Raw genomic sequence first — 22,644 nt, 5'->3', positions numbered from 1 at the left:
TGTATTATACATGGAGATCATATCCCCCCTTATGTATTATACATGGAGATCATATCCCCCCTTATGTATTATACATGGAGATCATATCCCCCTTTATGTATTATACATGGAGATCATACCCCCCTTATGTATTATACATGGAGATCATACCCCCCTTATGTATTATACATGGAGATCATATCCCCCCTTATGTATTATACATGGAGATCATATCCCCCCTTATGTATTATACATGGAGATCATATCCCCCCTTATGTATTATACATGGAGATCATATCCCCCCTTATGTATTATACATGGAGATCATATCCCCCCTTATGTATTATACATGGAGATCATATCCTCCCTTATGTATTATACATGGAGATCATATCCCCCTTATGTATTATACATGGAGATCATATCCCCCCTATGTATTATACATGGAGATCATATCCCCCCTTATGTATTATACATGGAGATCATATCCCCTCTTATGTATTATACATGGAGATCATACCCCCCTTATGTATTATACATGGAGATCATATCCCCCCTTATGTATTATACATGGAGATCATATCCCCCCTTATGTATTATACATGGTGATCATATCCCCCCTATGTATTATACATGGAGATCATATCCCCCCTTATGTATTATACATGGAGATCATATCCCCCCTTATGTATTATACATGGAGATCATATCCCCCCTTATGTATTATACATGGAGATCATATCCCCCCTTATGTATTATACATGGAGATCATATCCTCCCTTATGTATTATACATGGAGATCATATCCCCCTTATGTATTATACATGGAGATCATATCCCCCCTATGTATTATACATGGTGATCATATCCCTCCTTAATTTCCTCTCCTCAGTAGACAATAAATTCAGTCCCTGTAATCTCTCCTCATAGCTGAGCTCCTCCATGCCTCGTATCAGTCTGGTTGCCGTTCTCTATTAGGGTAAATACTGGGGGAAATCCATAGGGTGTAGTTGGGCGGTATAGTGTGGGATATAGATTGGCTCACGGCTACATACAGTTTGTTAGAGATGTGCGCTCCCCTTCCATGCGCTCCTTACTGCAAAGGCTGGTCATTAGTTGGGATGGTGGCCACTTCTTTGTACAGTTGGTTGACTTGGATGCTGGGACACACTGGATGCCTTCAGCTGCCATTTTGCTCTCGCTGGGTGTCCAGTGTGTCCCATATGCCTTTAAGTAGGAATGGGCTCCCTCCAGGCAAACCTGCCCACCATCCATCCACTTCAATACATACTCCAACTTGGGAGACTGAAAATGATAGAGTCAGGACTGCAGCACAAAGGGTGCCTTGACGTGGCCACTGCGACTTATGCATATGTATGTAAATGTGTGCAAACAAAACCCTCCGATGGTAACAAGAATTCTTGGACAGGGCAATTTGGGGTTTTTTTGCAGGTTGGCAAGTATGCTGGGAAATCTGTGTTTGTTATGGACACATTGGCTTTTATTGATTCAAATCCAGAGGCTATGGCAAAAAAATGGCAAAAGCTCCTAAACTCACATGGAGCAGCAGTGTACATGAGGCCTTAGAGTAGCTGGCATTATGGTGTACTGCCTCAGAGATACTTACTGCTCTTCCCAGTTGCATGTGTTTTGGCAGCTCAGCATTCTTTCTCAGAAGTGCCTGGAACTCTTTTCTCATCTGGACCAGCTCTTGACGCTTCCTGGCCTTCTTCTCCTCAGCTTCTTTCATGAGAAGATCATACTGGCGCTTCTGTGCGGCATTCTCAATGCTGGAGAAGAAATAGAGGGGTCACATGAGATGTAGTCCTTCAAATTCACGTTGTGGTGACCCATCAGTCTTGGCGATATGTAGGTATATGCAGGGGCGGACTGACTCTGGTACTGCCTGAGGGCCCGTGGACAAATATATATGTTTTAAAATATAAAAACGCATTTTAACATGCAGTGTAGACAGACAGACAGATAGATGGATGGATAGATATAGATATATTGAATACGGCCAAAATTGTAGCATTTCAAAAATATGTCAATATATTTGGGAAGAATATTTTTTAAATATATTTCAAATATAATTTTCTTCCATGTAGGTCACTTGATTATTTACAGACGAATACTCTACTGATCAAACGAAAACCGATCGTTCTGTTTTTGTACAACAAAAATGTTTGTGCTTGTCCCTTCAGATAATTTGGCATTAACTGTCATGACCGTCTCTCAAAAGCTGTGTATGAATGATCAGATTATCAGACGATCGCTCGAAAAGCGGTATTTTTCGTCCAATTTTCTCACCACGTGTACTAGGTATAACGGTGCTTCAAACCATTCCCCAACCATTGTCAAAACGTAAAGCCCAAATTCACATCGCATTTGAAATGAAAAGATCAGTGACCCGGCATATCTAGAAACAACAAAAGCTGTTTTTTAAAATAAAGAATAAATATGTACCTCATTCCGCCATGAATCATTAAAACGTCAAGTTTACCTGTAAGCGTTAGGATCCTCAATATCCTCGGCATGTTTTTCCCCCTCCCGACTATCCTGGAAGATAATAGAGATGGAGTTACAAGTCTTCCTGACAAGTATTTGCTATACCTGTAGCATGCGGACATGACGCAGACAAGCAGCATATAGAACAATGGGGAAGGCTGGTGGGAACACCCAAAGTGAGGTCAGTTGAAAAGAAAAATATACAGATTAAGTAATCCACTAGTATGTGGTATGTGACAAGTTCCACTAGGAGAGGTGTGCTCTGTGTACTTCATTGCTTCCCTACGTGCGGTCATATCTACTTGTCCTGGTGTCACCTAGCCATATTGGTTGATGAGGACACGCTACGGCTACAGTACACTGTGGCTGCACCATTGTTCATGTTGACTCTGTGTGCGCCATATGTACAGTTGTGTTCAAAATAATAGCAGTCAGACATCACTAACTGGATCAATCACTGTTTTTGGTGGAAATGATATTTCTACATGGCAAATAATTTCCTAGCAGGTGTAGTAGAGTCATAGAAATCCAACAGACCCAACAGTCATGACATGCATGCTGCTGATTCTGTGTCATTGAATCACTCATTGAAAGGAGCGTGTTCAATATAATAGCCGTGTGGAGTTCTATTAGTGAGGTCATTCATTCTTTGAAAAACAGGTGGCAATTATTGCCCTTATTTAAGGAAGGAAGGCAGCAAATGTTGTACATGCTGGTTACAGTGCATTTCTCTCTGAAATTCTGAGGAAAATGGGTCGTTCCAGACATTGTTCAGAAGAACAGCGTACCTTGATTAAAAAGTTGATTGGAGAGGGGAAAACATATAAAGAAGTGCAGAAAATGATCGACTGCTCAGCTAAAATGATCGCAAATGCTTTAAAATGGCAACCAAAACCTGAAAGACGTGGAAGAAAGCGAAAAACTACCATTGGAATGGATGGAAGAATAGCCAAAATGGGGCGGACTCAGCCAACAATCAGCTCCAGGAAGATGAAAGAAGGTGTGACGTTCCCTGTGAGGACTGTTACAATTAGAAGACGCCGATGTGAAGCCAAGCTATCTGCAAGAAGTCCCCGCAAAGTCCCACTGTTGGGAAAAAGACGTGTGCTGAAGAGGTTACAATCTGCCAAAGAGCACATTGACTGGCCTAAAGAGAAATGGCCCAACATTTTGTGGACTGATGAAAGTAAGATTGTTCTTTTTGGGTCTAGTGGGCGGAGACAGTTTGTCAGACGACCCCCAAACACTGAATTCAAGCCACAGTACACTGTGAAGACAGTGAAGCATGGTGGTGCAAGCATCATGATATGGGGATGTTTCTCATACTACGGTGTTGGGCCTATTTATCGCATACCAGGGATCATGGATCAGTTTGAATCCATCAGAATACTTGAAGAGGTCATGCTGCCTTATGCTGAAGAGGAAATGCCCTTGAAATGGGGGTTCCAACAAGACAACGACCCCAAACACACCAGTAAACGTGCAACATCTTGGTTCCAGACCAACAAGATGGACATTATGGAGTGACCAGCCCAATCCCCGGATCTTCATCCAATAGAAAACTTGTGGGGTGACATCAAAAATGCTGTTTCTGAGGCAAAACCAAGAAATAGAGAAGAACTGTGGAATGTGGTCCAATCATCCTGGGCTGGAATACCTGATCACAGGGGCCAGAAGTTGGGTGACTCCATGCAACACAGATGTACAGCAGTTCTCAGAAACAGTGCGACTACAACCAAATATTCATGAAGTCATTCAAAGGAAAGCAAAATCTTCAAACATTTCTCAGTTTATATAGTGAATGTTTGAGTTTGTAAAGAAGAATACAAACACGGCCATTTTTTTGAACCGTCTAATATTCACTTTTCTTCAATTTTTTTAAAGGAACAACACAAATTTGATGTATTTTTCTTCATGTTGTGATTTGGAATAGAATGTGTCGTGTTCCCAATGCATTTGTGTGGATGGAAATAAAAGCTATTAGAAGGAATTTGAGCTTTATTCACTTTTTTCAACACACTGCTATTATTTTGAACACAACTGTAACTATTCAAAGCATAAGTACACTGCGGCTGATAAACTCACGTTTAGGAGCTGTTCAGCGTTTTTTTCAGCAGCCCCTGAACTCTCCCTAATGTTTTCCTATGTGTCCATGTGCACATCTTCGTTTACAGTCGTTTACAGGCATTTGAGTTTACAGTCGTTTTTTTGAATGCAGAAAACTTGCGTTTCAGCAGTCGATTTTATCAGCGTTTCAAACGCAAAAAGCTTGTAAACGCGGCAATGCGTGTTTATAAGCAGTTGCATTTTAAAAAAAAGTTAACTCTTAAAGTTCCCGATGCTATCCAGAGCCTTTTCTCATCATGAAAAATGCATGAAGATGGACAAAACACTGAACACAGGATGTTCCTACCAAGCACATCACACATTGGAATGACCATTCACACCTCAGACCTCTCCCGCCTTTAGAAACAAAAGATATGTTAATGACCATTCACACCTCAAATTCCTCATGAAGACCCCCTGCCAGGTGACCTTAATGACTCCCTCCACCAGACACCTTTCCCACCCTTGGAAACAAAAGAAATGTTAATGAGCAACTCACACCTAAGCGAATCTCAACACATTCTGCTGTCTCTGCTTCTACTCTCTGTATTTCTCTGAAACAGTCTGAAATAGTTAATAATTTACCATTTTACAGTGCATTCTGGGCATTTGGGAGGTTCTTCTGTGCTTATCTGTAAAAAAACGCTTCTAAACGCAAACGCACATAAACGCGCATAAATGCATTATGCAAACGCAGCTAAACAGACGTTTTTTAACCTACGTTTTCCAGCAGTCAGTTTCCATCGTTCAGAAGTGTCCCGTGTACATGGGGCCTAAGAATGCAACAGGAGTGGCAAACCAAATGGTGAAAATTTTTCAGATGGCTTTGATGGTTCATAGTGTAATCACATAAAACAGCCAACATGTTTTGGGAGCCATACCATTCCCCCTTCATCAGGGCTCAAAACTTTACCAGGGAATAAAATGGACACTGTACAAACTCACAAGACTGGTCTGTATGAGATTTCACCAATGATCTCTCCAAATTATCCAGAGAGATTTAGGTAGACTTCAGTGTCCACCGAGGTGCTCTTACATAGTGTTCGGGTTATGGTCAATGCTACAAGTAAAGACCAAACGTGACTAACAAAAGTGTGCTCAGTCCAGAATGAGGAAAGTTGGGGTTATAACAAACAATGACAAAGAAGTGTCCTAGTGTTGCACCCTCCTAGTTTATCTAGGGGGAGCTAGAGCCTAATGGTTAGACAGGAGCTAAGTAGCAGCTCACGTGTCATAGACAGAGGGATCAAATTGTGGTCAGGGCTGAGAGGCTCTGCAGGCCAGCGCTTCTGGAATTTCCCCCTGCTCTGAGGCTTTTGAAGGAAGGCAGTAGGTGGATCTGAGAGTTGCTGGCTGCACTCTTGAGGGACCTCAGCTAATCCCCAACAGAAGGCTTGGCAAGGGGCTGGGACTCCCTTAAAAGTGTTGGAGCCTGCTCAGTAGAAGTGTGAAGTGAAGGAGAGAGGAAGATGTGAGGCTGTGAGGAAGGAGGCTGCCAGGAGGCCTAGTGGGATGGGGCCTTCCTGCAAGCCTTGAACTGGAAAGGAGGAAACCTTGGAACTCACTGGCCCACGGAGTGAGCCCACCTGTATGGCACTGACAGAGCAGCCCCGCTGATAGGCTGGTAGCACCAGAAGTACAGGGGAGGATCTGAGTGAGTACACCTGCACCCCCCTGAGCGGATAGGGGAAGGAGCACTCTGGTGGGAAACCAGATTATCCCCCTACTAGTGACTGTTCGCCTATTTAAAGGGAAAGGAGCCAGATTACCTGCTCAGGAAAACCTCCAAATTGCTGGGTGAGGAGGAGAATTTCATCTAGGGTCTGGAGTTGTACATCAATGGAGATTTAAAAGGAGACACCAAAATGTATTCAGGTTTTTAGAAGGGAGTGTGTCATTGAGTCCAGGAACAGTGAAGCTAGTGCTGGGGACATAGGAGAGGGAGCGGGTTGTGTTGCCATGGATTATTGACACGGGAAATGGGGAAGTGGAGCTGAGCATCCCATTGGACTGGTGTTAGAGAATGCCCCTCCAACAAGGAACATACCTAAGGAAAAGGTATGGGTGGGGAACATTCTAGAGAGTGTGGGTGCAAGTAGCATGAAACTTACCTTAGGTATAGGTAAGAGTAGAGGTCATTCTAGAGAGTGTGGGTGCAAGTAGCATGAAACTTATCCTAGGTATAGGTAAGAGGGGAGGTCATTCCAGAGAGTGTGGGTGCAAGTAGCATGAAACTTTCCTTAGGTATAGGTAAGAGTGGAGGTCATTCTAGAGAGTGTGGGTGCAAGTAGCATGAAACTTTCCTTAGGTATAGGTAAGAGTGGAGGTCATTCTAGAAAGTGTGGGTGCAAGTAGCATGAAACTTACCTTAGGTATAGGTAAGAGTGGAGGTCATTCTAGAAAGTGTGGGTGCAAGTAGCATGAAACTTACCTTAGGCATAGGTAAGAGGGGAGATCATTCTAGAGAGTGTGGGTGCAAGTAGCATGAAACTTACCCTATGTATAGGTAAGAGGGGAGGTCATTATATTGAGTGCGGGTGCAAGTAGCATGAAACTTACCCTAGGTATAGGTAAGAGGGGAGGTCATTCTAGAGAGTGTGGGTGCAAGTAGCATGAAACATACCTTAAGTATAGGTAAGAGGGGAGATCATTCTAGAGAGTGTGGGTGCAAGTAGCATGAAACTTACCCTAGGTATAGGTAAGAGGGGAGGTCATTATATTGAGTGCGGGTGCAAGTAGCATGAAACTTACCCTAGGTATAGGTAAGAGGGGAGGTCATTACATTGAGTGCGGGTGCAAGTAGCATGAAACTTACCCTAGGTATAGGTAAGAGGGGAGGTCATTCTAGAGAGTGTGGGTGCAAGTAGCATGAAACTTACCCTAGGTATAGGTAAGAGGGGAGGTCATTCTAGAGAGTGTGCGTGCAAGTAGCATGAAACTTACCTTAGGCATAGGTAAGAGGGGAGGTCATGCTAGTGCATGTGGGGTGTGGGTAACAGGGATTACCTTAGGGAAAAGTAAGTAAGAGAGGCATTCTCTAGAGTGTGGGGGGCCAAGTAGTAGAGAACCTTGGGTAAGGGTGGGAGACATTTTAGATTGATTGGCTTGCATGTAGACCTACAACTGGCAAAGTTCAGTAGCCACAGCATCTTACAAAGAGTGTGGTAAGGTCAGGAAAGGTCAGTATGAGGTGGAAAGTGGAGGTACAATGATCTGGGAATATACTTACTGGCTAGGGGAGGGCAGTTGCAGTAATATTCTAAAAGGGGGCGCTAGTAGGAATAGTTTAGAAGGAATATGGCAGGGAAATTGTGGAAAGGATGAGGTCTAACTCGACATACCCTCGGAGATGGAACTTTCGCTTTCTTGACTTTCAGGTCTCGCTCAATATCCTCCATTGAAAGAATGCTGAAGGCAAAGATGTTGCCGTCGGCTCCACAGGTTACCAGGTATTGGTCGTCATAGCTGCTGCTGATGGCTTGCATGCTGCCATATTGGTTGTCATGGACCCCAAGGGACCAATAACTGCCAATGGAGGTGAGTAAGGGGTCATTGGGCTGGAGAGGGTAAACACGAACTGCCCCATCCTTCATCCCACAGAACAGCAGCTTCTTGTTGGAGCTATAGAGGTATTAAAGCAGAGCCAAGATTAGAGAATGACAGACATCCACCAGTAAACTGCTAATACTATCCAGTAAACATGGAAAAGTCAGGAAGTCCACAACATTTTCTTTTAACCTGGTTAATATTTAATCTCCTGCAGCAAGAATTAGCAGAATTTTCACAATATATAAAAAGAGAAATCTGCACACAGTGCAAAAAAAAAATCTAATAAACAACCGAAACAAGTGTTCTAATTCATATTTACTAACACTGTTGTATCCTTCAGTAATCAAAAATATAAAAGTGATCCCTACTACACAAAACCTCAATAAAAAGTTACCACTTGTGACAAAAAGTATAAATCATTCATCCATTACCTCCATATTAAATATATCCGTGAGATATCTTGGAATGCCACCGGTGAATCCCTCCACCACGTCACACACAACCTCTTGGGCGGAGCCTGTGCTGACGTCACCGCGCATGCTGGAGCCGGTACTAGCGGTGCTGTACACTGATTTGATATGCACATTATACTGGATATATTGTAAATAGACAATAAACCAAGCAGTTTTACACTATTAGGACACGTCATCTGTTTCTATTCCTGGGCTGTTTTAATTATTGGAGCCTCCACCATTTCACACACAGCCTCTTACCAGAACAAAAGATCCCAAATTGAAGGTGGTCTGTGAAAGCTCAGAGGTGCGTGGACCTTGTAGTAATGGATCATTCAGCATAGGGATCCACAGGGCACACCGGCAGGAGAGTCAACTGTATATCTCTTACGCTCCAATAATAACAGCCCAGCAATAGAAACAGATGACATCCTCCAATAGTGTAAAAACACTTGGTTTATTGCTGAAAAAAACAGTACATCTATTTACAACATATCCAGTATGAGTATATCAAATCAGTATGCAGCACTTGCTAGTACCGGCTCCAGCATGCGTGATGACGTCAGCACAGGCTCCGCCCAAGATACTGTGTGTGACGTGGTGGAGGGATTCACTGGTGGCATTCCAAATAATATGTCTTATGGGTGGATTTAATGAGACTTTCACATTTTTTTTTTTTCTCACAAAAGTGGTGCTTGTAACTTTTTATTGAGGTTTTGAGTAGTAGAGATCACTTTAATTTTTGATGATTACTGAAGGATACAGCACAACAGTATTGGTATATAGGATTTTCACACTGATTTCGGGGTAAGGAGAGGTGGGAAAGCTTGTTTGTCACATGACTGTGCCGTGAAACCTCTTGTGCTGTAAGAATAGAAAAAACTGTGCTTTGCCTATGCCAGGAACCCCTCACCACTTCCCCAGTAATACAAACTCACCTTTCCTCCCCTCCCCCACCACTCTAGAAAATACGCCTGTAGACGTGCGCAAAAAAAACACGTTTGGTAGATGTATTGTGTCCAGAAATTAATTGAAACCACCTTTGATTGTAATGCATGGTTATGAAAATACGATGCATGTTATGCCTTTATGAACTGAACCAATCCGATCTTAAAAAGACCCTGTCATGGGAAAATTTAAAAAAAAAGCATCTTCTATGGCAAAGCAGAGCCATTCTGATGGGTAAAGCTTCAATCGGACAGTGCTGAACCCTGGCCACGTCTACCTTGCCTCCTACATCCCTACTGGCCAGGAAGGCTACCATCATAGAGATGGACCATAGGATATGTGTGTAGTAGGGGGGAACCAGGGGCGGACTGACAACTCATGGGGCCCCCGGGCAATAAGGGATCATGGGGCCCCTGTGTCCTTGCCCAAACTCAAAAAAGCCTATGAAAAAGGTAGCAGGGGCATCTCATGGGGCCCCCTACTGACCCCGGGGCCTCGGGCAGTGCCCGAGTTTCCAAATGGTCAGTCAGCCCCTGGGGGAACTATGGTTTACTACCCAGAAATGTCATAACCCCTGGAATACCTTCAGCTATTTTCCCCCCATAATAGAGTCCCTTTAAAAAGATGTGGAATAAATGAGCTCCCCACATTCCCTGAGGGCCGTCTGCACCTGAAATGAATCTTGTGGATGGGGTTGGTGCTGGTGTTGTCCATGGGCAAGGCACTTAATGGCTCGTCCTTCCTTGTAGAAGGGTCATTTTGATCTTCACTTTTGGAGAACTCACAAAGATAGAGGAACCCAGAGTCATATCCATCCTGCAAAGAGAAGGAAGAAAACATTTATTCCATCTTAACAAACCATGTCAGGGTTAGTTATCAAGCTCCAGCCTTGCTTATGTTATAAACTGTACCATGGAGAGCCAGAACTTCCCAGGGGAGGCATAGAAGCCGCACAGGATGGGGCTGGGCTCTTTAGGGACATAAAGTTCTGGAAGTTTCTCTTCTTCATCATCATACGGCTCCTGTAACTCCTCCTCAGTCAGTTCCACTCCTCGTTCCTTCTGTTTCTGCACCCAAGCCTGGTGCTCCTTCAACTTCTGTTCTCTGTTCTTCTGTATCTGGGCCAGCTGCTTCTCTCTCTGGAATACACAGACCAAGAGAGAAATGCTGTGTATTAGAACTGAGCATATTGAGGAATAAACAAACAGGAAGTGCGTTACAGGTGAAAATAAAGGAAGAAATGACTCCTGATGAAGTCACGTGACGTAACGCGTAGGGTATGCCGATAACATCAGGCTGCAAGCTGGAAGTGCATGTGCCACCATTTTGGAAAAGGGATTTCTGCACACTTCTTACAGCAAACACTGTATATTGAGTTTGTAACCCTGTAGTGTCCCAGGAGGACACATTTTAATGTGAGTTGAACTAGATTATTTTAATAAAGGATGTTTTTAGTGGCAATACTTCACTATATTGAGCATTCTTTTCACATGGATGTGGAGCGATCTGGAGATGTGTAAAAGTGCTGGCTAACGGTGGTGAAGATCTGTGTACCAGTATACCCTCCCGGGTTAACGGGAAAAGCGCAGTTTGACCTGTTATTACGGGTCAAACTTGGAGGTGAGCGCAACAGAATGTTGGAGGTGGAGGAGCACTAAGGGGTGACACAGGAGCTCCGTACACGTTTATGCAGTAGTGAAATTGTGAGACCCTAATCGTATGACTGCTGGTGTATTTGGATCACGATCTATAGGATATATACAGTTGTGGCCAAAATTATTCAACCCCCACTGAAATTGAGTGTTTTGGCCAGTTTGACATTGCTTTTGATCATTCAGTCATCTTGCTTACATTTACATTAAAGAGGCACTTGTAGGTCAGACAAATATAACATAACAGTTATAATGAAATAACCACAAATGTCTTTTCTGTGCTCACAGCATTATCAGTTTTATTCAACCCCCAAGTGACATTCAATCTTAGTACTTAGTACAGCATCCTTTTACAGTTATAACAGCTTTTAAACGTGAAGCATAGCTTGACACAAGTGTCTTGCAGCGATCTACGGGTATCTTCGCCCATTCTTCATGGGCAAAGGCCTCCAGTTCAGTCACATTCTTAGGCTTGCGCACTGCAACTGCTTTCTTTAAGTCCCACCAGAGGTTCTCAATCGGATTTAAGTCTGGTGACTGCGATGGCCACTCCAAAATGTTCCAGCCTTTCCTCTGCAACCATGCTCTAGTGGACTTGGAGGTATGCTTGGGATCATTGTCCTGTTGAAAGGTCCAACGTCTCCCAAGCCTCAGGTGTGTGACGGACTGCATCACGTTTCCATCCAATATCTCCTGGTACTGAAGAGAATTCATGGTACCTTGCACACGCTGAAGCTTCCCTGTACCTGCAGAAGCAAAACAGCCCCAAAGCATGATTGACCCTCCACCATGCTTCACAGTAGGCAAGGTGTTCTTTTCATCATAGGCCTTGTTCTTCCTCCTCCAAACATAGCGTTGATCCATGGGCCCAAACAGTTCTAATTTTGTTTCATCAGTCCACAGAACACTATCCCACAACTTTTGTGGTTTGTCCACATGGCTTTTGGCATACTGCAGTCGACTCTTCTTATTCTTTGGAGACAGCAAGGGGGTACGCCTGGGAGTTCTGGCACGGAGGCCTTCATTACGCAGTGTGCGTCTTATTGTCTGGGCTGAAACTTCTGTACCCACATCTGACAAATCTTTTCTCAGTTCCTCAGCAGTCACACGGGGACTTCTCTCCACTCTACGCTTCAGGTAGCGCACAGCAGTCGAAGTCAGCATCTTCTTTCTGCCACGACCAGGTAGCGTTTCAACAGTGCCCTTTGCCTTGAATTTGCGAATGATGCTTCCTAAGGTGTCTCTTGGTATGTTTAACATCTTTGCAATCTTCTTATAGCCATTGCCCTTCCTGTGAAGAGAAATCACCTCTTCTCTTGTCTTCCTGGACCATTCTCTTGCCTTCACCATGTTTGTAACCACACCAGTAAATGTCTAGAAGGAGCTGAGTATCACAGTCATTTTAAAGCTGCCTAATTGGTGCTTATTATGCTTGATTGCTGCTCGGTGACATCCACAGGTGTTTTCAATACCTGATGGAAAGCACCTGTATGAACCTCTGTTCTTCAGAGTGGTAGTCTTTAAGGGGTTGAATAATTGTGGCAATGAAGAAACCACATAAGAACCATTTACTACTGTATTACATAAACAATTGATGTCATTTTAGTTGCATTTGGGTAGTTACAACGTCCTTGTAGGATTTGATTCTGAATACAATTCCAAATGTACACTATAGTCCCTAAACCCCTTTACAGCATTGGGGGTTGAATAATTTTGGCCACAACTGTACCACACCAGTTCAAGTGATATTTAAGATTTCAAGGGACAGTTCACTATTAAGGACATTTTATTTGGTATTTGTGTGCACAATTCATTTTTATCACTGGTTATGTGTGGTTCTATGGGTGTCCACATGTATGCATTGGTAAGACATTTGGTGTAGCGTACATTGATTTCACAAACACAGTTTTTTGTTTTCTTCACTACTTATATATACACATGTATCATATTGTTAGCACCATATGTATACATTGTTGCGCTGCATTTTTTTATTTATTTGTGGTTTTACCTGTGGGAACACATTATATGCTAGCCGCACAATTTCTTTAGGAGGCGTATTGCGCTGAGGGTTCTCTATACACAAAGGAAGAAAGCTATTGCAGCCACCATGACTTGCGTGTATCTGATAGTGGCGCTCTAAGCAAGAGTGAAAACAGGCTTGTGCCCCTTTGTGGGGTCAGATATTGATGTTGAATGAGAAGACCTGGTTCACATTTGGTGTTCAAACTCTTCCCAAAGGTGTTCAGTAGGGCTGAGGTCAGGGCTAAGTGCAGGACACTTGAGTTTGTACGAGGCCTTCACCAAACTGTTAACACAAGGCTGGGAGAGCACAGTTGTCTATAATGTCTTTGTATACTGTAGTAAATAGCACCCTTCACTGGAAACACCTGTGGTCAATCATCTGGAGGGGGTTCTCATACTGTTGGCCATTTTCTATGTGTGATGGTCAGGTTTTCACATACTGTTGACTATACTGAAGGTGTGATGGTCAGGTATCTGCATACTGTTGCCATACTGTAGGTGTGATGGTGAGGTGTCCTCATACTGTTGGCCATATTGTAGGTGTAATGGTCAGGTGTCCATATATTGTGGGGCATATTGTAGGTGTAATGGTCAAGTGTCCTCATACTGTTGGTCATATTGTAGGTGTAATGGTCAGGTGTCCATATATTGTTGGCCATATTGTAGGTGTGATGGTCAGGTGTCCTCATACTGTTGGCCATATTGTAGGTGTGATGGTCACGTGTTCACATACTGTAGGCCATATTGGAAGTGTGATGGTGATATCTTCACATACTGTGGGCTATATTGTAGGTGTGATGGTCAGGTTTACATACTGTTGACTATACTGAGGGTGTGAAGGTCAGGTGTCCTCATACTGTTGACTATACTGAAGGTGTGATGGTCAGGTGTCCTCATACTGTTGGCCATATTGTAGGTGTGAAGGTCAGGTGTCCTCATACTGTTGACTATACTGAAGGTGTGATGGTCAGGTGTCCTCATACTGTTGGCCATATTGTAGGTGTGAAGGTCAGGTGTCCTCATACTGTTGACTATACTGAAGGTGTGATGGTCAGGTGTCCTCATACTGTTGGCCATATTGTAGGTGTGAAGGTCAGGTGTCCTCATACTGTTGACTATACTGAAGGTGTGATGGTCAGGTGTCCTCATACTGTTGGCCATATTGTAGGTGTGATGGTCAGGTTTCCTCATACTGTTGGCCATATTGTAGGTGTGATGGTCAGGTGTCCTCATACTGTTGACTATACTGAAGGTGTGATGGTCAGGTGTCCTCATACTGTTGGCCATATTGTAGGTGTGATGGTCAGGTGTCCTCATACTGTTGGCCATATTGTAGGTGTGATGGTCAGGTGTCCTCATACTGTTGGCCATATTGTAGGTGTGATGGTGAGGTGTCCTTATACTGTTGGCCATATTGTAGGTGTGATTATTATTATTATACAGGATTTATATAGCAGCAGCAGTTTGCTCAGCGCTTTACAATATAAAAGGGAGACAATACAGCAACAATAAATTGCTCAATTAGCACACTCTAATTCTGGTCAATGAAATATACCCAAAGAAAAAAACACTCACTTTCACCCTTGAAAGCTAAACAAAAATTATAAAGTCTTTTTCTTTCACAAATTATATTAATAAATTGAAAAAAGAATCATAAATAAATGCCCCCCTTGTCTCGATGACCACAAGTGCAATTCCAAAAGACTATAGTCCTTTTTTCTTCCAAGAAAATGTCTCTCTCATTTTCAATCTTAGTGAAGTGTCCAATATTCATATACCTCAAAAACCAAAAAGGCTCAACATAGTTTAATATCCTTATAAAAAAGGAAAATGTATGCCATTCATTGTGAATCACATCAAACACTTAACTTCTGCATAACACATGTGAAAAAAAAAATTCCGTTTTTATAAGGATATTACACTATGTTGAGCCTTTTTGGTTTTTGAGGTATATGAATATTGGACACTTCACTAAGATTGAAAAATGAGAGAGACGACATTTTCTTGGAAGAAAAAAGGACTATAGTCTTTTGGAATTGCACTTGTGGTCATCGAGACAAGGGGGGCATTTATTTATGATTCTTTTTTCAATTTATTAATATAATTTGTGAAAGAAAAAGACTTTATAATACAGCAACAATACAGTTTAATACAAGAGGGATAGGAGGGCCCTGATCCTGGGAGCTTACAATCTAGCAGAGGTGTCCTCATACTGTTGGCCATATTGTAGGTGTGATGGTCAGGTTTACATACTGTTGACTATACTGAGGGTGTGAAGGTCAGGTGTCCTCATACTGTTGACCATATTGTAGGTGTGATAGTGAGGTGTTTTTCTTTAAAAAAGAAGTTAGCACTGGTGAGTTCACCACTTCCACCCTTTATCTTGTGTGTTGGCCCAGTTCGCACACCTGTGCTGTAGTTTAAAAGAAAGTCCGGGAGGCCACACTAAAGTACATATCCACTTTTTTGTATAGAAAAGCAGCTTAAAAACACCATACTGTATGCCAGTGGGGGAAAAAAGGTTCACGAGTATTGCACTGACCTCAGTGCTTATGAATAAGTCCAAGGCAGCTCATACCTCAATCTTTGACCTGATGCTACTAAATCGGAAGTAGCGGAGAGGCAGATTGGAGATCTCGTAGGTAGAAACCGTGTTGTTTTTTTCAGCCGCCGGGACCGGAATCTCTACAGCGAATCCATTCTCACACAGAACCAGTAATGTGTTTTCCTCCTGCCGAGACCAAACAAAATGTCTTTTAGTGATTGGGCTCAAGTCTGCTTTAACATAATAGCAAAATTTATCAATATCAAAAAGTACTACACAACATTATTTGGGCACTTTAATTGTGTAAATTTTTTTACATATATTAATATATACTGTATAATAATTATATATATATTATTTTTTTTTTTCCTTTTTTTAACTACCTGCCGACCGCAGATAGCCGAATGACGGCTAAACTGCGGCCGGCAAGTTCTGAGTGGACGTCAAATGACGTCCTCCCAGAACGCGCTCTCCTGTGCGCCCCAGGGGGCGCGCACCCGGCGATCTCCGTGATCGCTGTGTCCTACGGACACAGCTGATCACGTGATGTGGTAAAAGGCCAATCACAGCGGCCTTTTACCACGTGATCAGCCGTGTCCAATGACACGCTGATCAGAGGGAAATGCAAGTGCCGGTTCTCGGCTGCACTTTCCTCACGCTGTCAGATCGTGAGGAAAGTACTGCCGAGAACCGGCAGTTGTCAGAGCGGGGATCGGCACCAATCATCAGTGCCCTGATGATCGGTGCCCAGCAGTGCCACCCGCAAGTTCCGCCCACCTGTGCCCAGCAGTGCGCCCACTAGCTCCGCCCACCCGTGCCCAGCAGATCACCCACCTGTGCCCAGCAGTGCACCCACCTGTGCCCAGCAGTGCACCCACCTGTGCCACTCTGCAGTGTCACACACCTGTGCCCAGAAGTGCCACCTACCTGTGCCCAGCAGTGCCACCCACCTGTGCCCACCCACCTGTGCCCACCAGTGCCACCCACCTGTGCCCACCCACCAGTGCCACCCACCAGTGCAGCCCAGCAGTGCTGCCAGTCAGTGCCACCAGTCAGTGCCCAGGGGTAGTGCCAGTCAGTGCCGCCAGTCAGTGCCCAGCAGTAATGCCAGTCAGTGCCGTCTATCAGTACCCATCATCAGTGTCACCTATCAGTGCCGCCTATCAGTGCCGCCTATCCGTGACACCTCATTAGTGCTGTCTATCAGTGCCGCCTATCCGTGACACCTCATTAGTACTGCCTATCAGTGCCCTTTAGTGCTGCCTATCAGTGCCGCCTATCAGTGCCCATCAGTGCTGCCTCATCAACGCACATCAGTGAAGGAGAAAAAATACCTGTTTGAAAAATTTTATAATAGAAACAAAGAAACTTTTTTTTTTTTTTTCAAATTTTTTGCAGTTTTTTTATTTATAGCGCAAAAAGTAAAGCGCCCAGTGGCGATTAAATACCACCAAAAGAAAGCTCTATTTGGGAGAAAAAAATGATCAAAATTTCATATGGGTACAATGTTGCATGACCGCGCAATTGTCAATCAAAGTGCGGCAGCGCTGAAAGCTGAATATTGGCCTGGTAAGGAAGGGGGTATAAGTGCCCGGTAGGCGAGGGGTTAATATATGTTTTAGGTTCCTGTTTGAAAGTCAGTGAGATAAGCTCCATAAAGGCAAATTGTTTAACTAGGGCAGGCAATTTACCCTGTGAATAATTAAATTAGATATGATCCATGGGATTCTCCAGGCATTCCATATTGACATTCACACTGTTTACAATAGGATAAATGTACATTGGACGAATGCAGCTGGTCATATTGCATCTCAGTGCATCTCTTGCAATATCAGTGAGGATTCCAATAGCCTGCAGGCAAAAATAGCTCTCCGAGGTGCTGAAACTGTGTAAACTTTCAGCACCATAGAGAGCTATTGACGGTATGATGCAAATTTTATTTATTTCAGATACTGACATAGCGCTGTCAATGTACACAATGCTTTACATAATAAATATATATATATATATTTATATATATTTATATATGTACACACATACATACAAACACAGAGTATTTATTTATTTAATTTTAAAAAGACATGCCCCCACCCATGGGCTAAGCTGCAATGGTGCTCTCCCCACCCCTGTGACATGACAATCCAAATTTCACACAGATGTATGCATTGGCCAAAGATGTGGGTGGAACCTCTTCCATCCCCAGCAACTTACGTGTGATGGAGGAGACCAATGCAATTCCTTAACCGGTCCTGGAACCTGGATGAATCCAATGGGCTCATAGGTGTCACCAACAGCAAAGAAGAAGACGGTTCTGTCCATGCTCTATGGGGTAAGAATGGTTACAGATGCAAGTTATAGACTGGGAGAAAATTATAATAAAATGTTTTGTTACATAAAGTTTCTTGACTTGAGGGACTTAACTTTTAACATAATACAAAAATAGGTAAATAACTATTTACAGAATAATGCAGCTTAAACTATTTTTTTTAGTTTTTTACAGTTTGGAGGAAGAGTTAGAACCCTCCAGGACCTCTGCCAGGAATTCCAGAATCCTTGGCAGTACCTTCCAATGGTACTACCAGAATCTCTGGAAGTAGTTCCAATAGTACTCACAGAATGTCTGCTAATACTTCCAATGGTGCTCGCAGAAACTCTGCCAGTACTTCCGATGGTGCTTACAGAATCTCTGCCAGTACTTCCGATGGTGCTTACAGAATCTCTGCCAGTACTTCCAATGATGCTTGTAGAATATCTGCCAGGACTTCCAATGGTGCTTGCAGAATCTCTGCCAGTACATCCAATGGTGCTCACAGAATCTCTGCCAGTACTCCCAATGGTGCTCACAGAATCTCTGCCAGAATTTTCAATAGTCCTCGCAGAATTTCTGCCAGTAGTTCCAATGGTGACCCCAGAGTCTCTCCCAGTACTTCCATTGGTGCACACAGAATCTCTGGCAGTACTTTCAAAGGTTCTTGCAGAATCTCTGGCAGTACTTCCAGTGGTGCTTTCAGAATCTCTGCCAGTACTTCCAATGATATGTGCAGAATTTTTGCCAGTACTTTCAATGGTGTTCCCAGAGTCTCAGCCAGTATTTTCAATAGTCCTTGCAGAATTTCTGCCAGTAATTCCAATGGTGACTCCAGAGTCTCTCCCAGTACTTCCAATGGTGTACGCAGAATCTCTGCCAGCACTTCCAATGGTGACTCCAGAGTCTCTGCCTGTACTTCCAATGGTGCATGCAGAATCTCTGCCAATACTTTCAATGGTGCTCACAGAATCTCTGCCAGTGCTTCCAATTGTGCTTGCACAATCTCTGCCAGTACTCCCAATGGTGCTCACAGAATCTCTGCCAGTATTTTCAACAGTCCTCGCAGAATTTCTGCCAGTAGTTCCAATGGTGACCCCAGAGTCTCTCCCAGTACTTCCATTGGTGCACACAGAATCTCTGGCAGTACTTTCAAAGGTTCTTGCAGAATCTCTGGCAGTACTTCCAGTGGTGCTTGCAGAATCTCTGCCAGTACTTTCAATGGTATGAACAGAATTTTTGCCAGTACTTTCAATGGTGTCCCCAGAGTCTCTCCCAGTACTTACAATGGTGCTCACAGAATCTCTGCCAGTATTTTCAATAGTCCTCGCAGAATTTCTGCCAGTAGTTCCAATGGTGATCCCAGAGTCTTTGCCAGTACTTCCAATAGTACACGCAGAATCTCTGGCAGTACTTTCAATGGTGCTTGCAGAATCTCTGCCAATACTTCCAATGGTACATGCAGAATTTTTGCCCCCAGAGTCTCTGCCAGCACTTCCAATTATGCTTGCAGTATCTCTGCCAGTACTTCCAATGGTGCATGCAGAATCTCTGGCAGTACTTTTAATGGTTCTTGCAGAATCTCTGCCAGTAGTTCCAATGGTACATGCAGAATTTTTGCCAATACTTTCAATGGTGCCCCCAGAGTCTCTGCCAATACTTCCAATGGTGTTTGCAGGATCTCTGCCAGTACTTCCAATGGTGCTCACAGAATCTCTGCCAGTATTTTCAATAGTCCTTGCAGAATTTCTGCCAGTAGTTCCAATGGTGACCCCAGAGTCTCTCCCAGTACTTCCAATGGTGCTCACAGAATCTCTGCCAGTATTTTCAATAGTCCTTGCAGAATTTCTGCCAGTAGTTCCAATGGTGACCCCAGAGTCTCTCCCAGTACTTCCAATGGTGCTCACAGAATCTCTGCCAGTATTTTCAAAAGTCCTTGCAGAATTTCTGCCAGTAGGTCCAGTGGTGACTCCAGAGTCTCTCCCAGTACTTCCAATGGTGCATGCAGAATTTGTGACAGTACTTTCAATGGTGCTCCCAGAGTCTCTGCCAGTACTTCCAATGGTGACCCCAGAGTCTCTGCCAGTACTTCCAATGGTGTTTCCAGAAGCTCTGCCAGTACTTCCAATGGTACTTGCAGAATCCCTGCGAGGACTTCCAGAACTCCCTGAAACCACACTGGGTGTGTCCGCTGACCCAAAGGGTAGTACGTGTCATCCCTGGAAGCGGCTGGTTCTGTGTCTTGTAAAGAACTAGTACTTGTTACAAAAATCTATAACATTTACCCCCGACATTTCCTGGCCATTTCTGACCCAGTTGACCTGTCTACTATGCTGCTTGCCACCTACCTCAACCCCTGCCTGGACCTGACTATTCTCCTGCCAATCCCCTAGTGTACATTCTGCACACCATAGCCATTCTGTTCTCGCTGGTCTCCCTCCTCTCTACCCGGCGGCACCCTTCATGCCAGTCCCAGATCTGCAGTTGGGAGAATGAAGCCCAGGAAACATGGCGGGGGGGGAGAGACTGCTTCCAGGGTGAATGTTCAGCCACCTAAACACTTCCATCTGACATGACAGCCAGTAGTCGGCTGGTCAGATTTCCACCCATTCTCGGGTGCAAGTTTGTATGTAAAACCCCCGCTGCTGCCGTCACATGACATGCAGTACATCAGTGGCATCTAAAGGGTTCAAATACGTGACTTTTTCCTTGATTCTCCCGCAATTTTTTTTAAAGTCTCATTAAGAAAACTAACATTTCTGGTTGAAGTTCAGCTTATAAGTCAACACAAGAAGAAACTTTACCCCGGTGGCGAGGATCTCTCCATTGCGCTCATACGCCAGACATGTGACGGAGGCCTCGTGAGGTTTGAACGCTTGTTTTAGACCAATGGCAGCATCCTGAGAGCCACTGCGTCCGGCCAGGAGTCTCATCCCGGAGGAGTTATAGACCTCCAAGATACGGATGACTCCATCCTGGAATCCCATCGCAAATAGTCCTCCTTTAGGGTTCACCTGTAGAAGACAAGACGCGGGACATCGTAAGCGCGGCCCGTAGTCACAGAATATTGGTCAGCTTGGTCGTGTCTGTGTGAGAGGCGATGGCTAACTGCTCACCATGCGGGGGGCCCAGATCAGCGATGTTCCTCCTTGTTTGAACTTCATCTCCACTAATGGAAGCTTCCCGGCAAAATCATAAATTCTCACCGACCCTAAACAGGGAAAATGTTCAAGAAGACACCAGGAGGATGTTAACTCCTTCACGCCTAAAGGTAAAACAAATCTAAACGCCGAAGCACAAATTTTGAAATGTTGACCTGTGTTAGTAAAACCGTACAAATCATCACAACTACTTTCGACATCCGCGTTTTTTTCAGGACAAATTTGGCTTTCATTTGGTGGTAAATGGTAATGGATATATCCTGATTTTTTTTATTATCAAAGGAAAACTGTCCCAAAATAGTAAAAAAAAAAATCATTTTTTTAAATTTAGCTGTGCGTTTCTTGTTACTACCATAACCTACCACCAAAGAACAACCCAAAATAAATTCTCCAGCTCTTGATGATCGCAGCGACACCATATATGTGTGTTATTTGTTGTTTGTACCTGGAGTACCGCCCAGAAACCAAAGTGCGCATTTTGTTTTGGGGTTTCTTTTACCTAAAACACACTGACACCAGATTTTTTTTAAAAATCCTGACCTCTGACCCTAACCTTTTGACCTTGACTTTTGACCCTGACCTTGACCCAAACACTTACCCTGGCACTGAACTAGATCAAACCTTGATCTAGTTATTTTTTTATTTTATTTTTTAATATTTATTTACCTTTTTTTTTTTTTGTACAAACATTTTGTTTTCCCTCTAGTACAGTGGTTCTCAACCTGTGGGTCGTGACCCCTTTGGGGGTCGAACAACCCTTTCACAGGGGTCGCCTAAGACCATCTGGGAAAACACATATTTCCGATGTGTAAAGAGCAGCTACTGTGTAGAAAGCAGCTACTGTGTTGAAAGCAGCTACTGTGTTGAAAGCAGCTACTGTGTTGAAAGCAGCTACTGTGTTGAAAGCAGCTACTGTGTAGAAAGCAGCTTCTGTGTAGAAAGCAGCTTCTGTGTAGAAAGCAGCTTCTGTGTAGAAAGCAGCTTCTGTGTAGAAAGCAGCTTCTGTGTTGAAAGCAGCTTCTGTGTTGAAAGCAGCTTCTGTGTTGAAAGCAGCTTCTGTGTTGAAAGCAGCTTCTGTGTTGAAAGCAGCTACTGTGTTGAAAGCAGCTACTGTGTTGAAAGCAGCTACTGTGTTGAAAGCAGCTACTGTGTTGAAAGCAGCTACTGTGTTGAAAGCAGCTACTGTGTTGAAAGCAGCTACTGTGCTGAAAGCAGCAGTATTGGAGGTAAAACGACACTCATGAATTATAATTACTGGGTAAATAATTTTATGGTTGGGGGTCACCACAACATGAGGAACTGTATTAAAGGGTCCCGGCATTAGGAAGGTTAAGAACCACTGCTCTAGTAAGAGAGATTCAATGTATATCTCTCCTCCATTCATAGAGAGAAAAAAAAAACACAAGGGGGCCAGGCT

The 22,644-nt window shown here is 43.7% G+C and overlaps 1 protein-coding gene across 1 annotated transcript in view; it reads right to left on the bottom strand.

The window, feature by feature from the left end:
• The window catches only part of CFAP44 (cilia and flagella associated protein 44), a 152,920-nt gene that overhangs the window by 75,398 nt on the left and 54,878 nt on the right, over positions 1-22,644 (bottom strand). Inside the window, exons 15-23 of the mRNA XM_089654729.1 lie at positions 21,183-21,277; positions 20,871-21,080; positions 17,973-18,083; positions 15,795-15,947; positions 10,454-10,681; positions 10,213-10,358; positions 7,935-8,214; positions 2,483-2,538; positions 1,607-1,769 (exon numbers count right to left, since the gene is read on the bottom strand). Coding sequence (XP_089510855.1) covers positions 1,607-1,769; positions 2,483-2,538; positions 7,935-8,214; positions 10,213-10,358; positions 10,454-10,681; positions 15,795-15,947; positions 17,973-18,083; positions 20,871-21,080; positions 21,183-21,277 — 1,442 coding nt within the window. The remainder of the gene's footprint in view (positions 1-1,606; positions 1,770-2,482; positions 2,539-7,934; positions 8,215-10,212; positions 10,359-10,453; positions 10,682-15,794; positions 15,948-17,972; positions 18,084-20,870; positions 21,081-21,182; positions 21,278-22,644) is intronic.

The sequence above is a fragment of the Staurois parvus genome, unplaced genomic scaffold, assembly GCF_062004578.1.
Source record: "Staurois parvus isolate SC_StPar_1 unplaced genomic scaffold, SC_StPar_1.0 ptg000794l, whole genome shotgun sequence".
Classification (NCBI taxonomy): domain Eukaryota; kingdom Metazoa; phylum Chordata; class Amphibia; order Anura; family Ranidae; genus Staurois; species Staurois parvus.
Note: the sequence above shows the minus strand (reverse complement) of the source record. Positions and strands in the feature narration are given on the sequence as shown.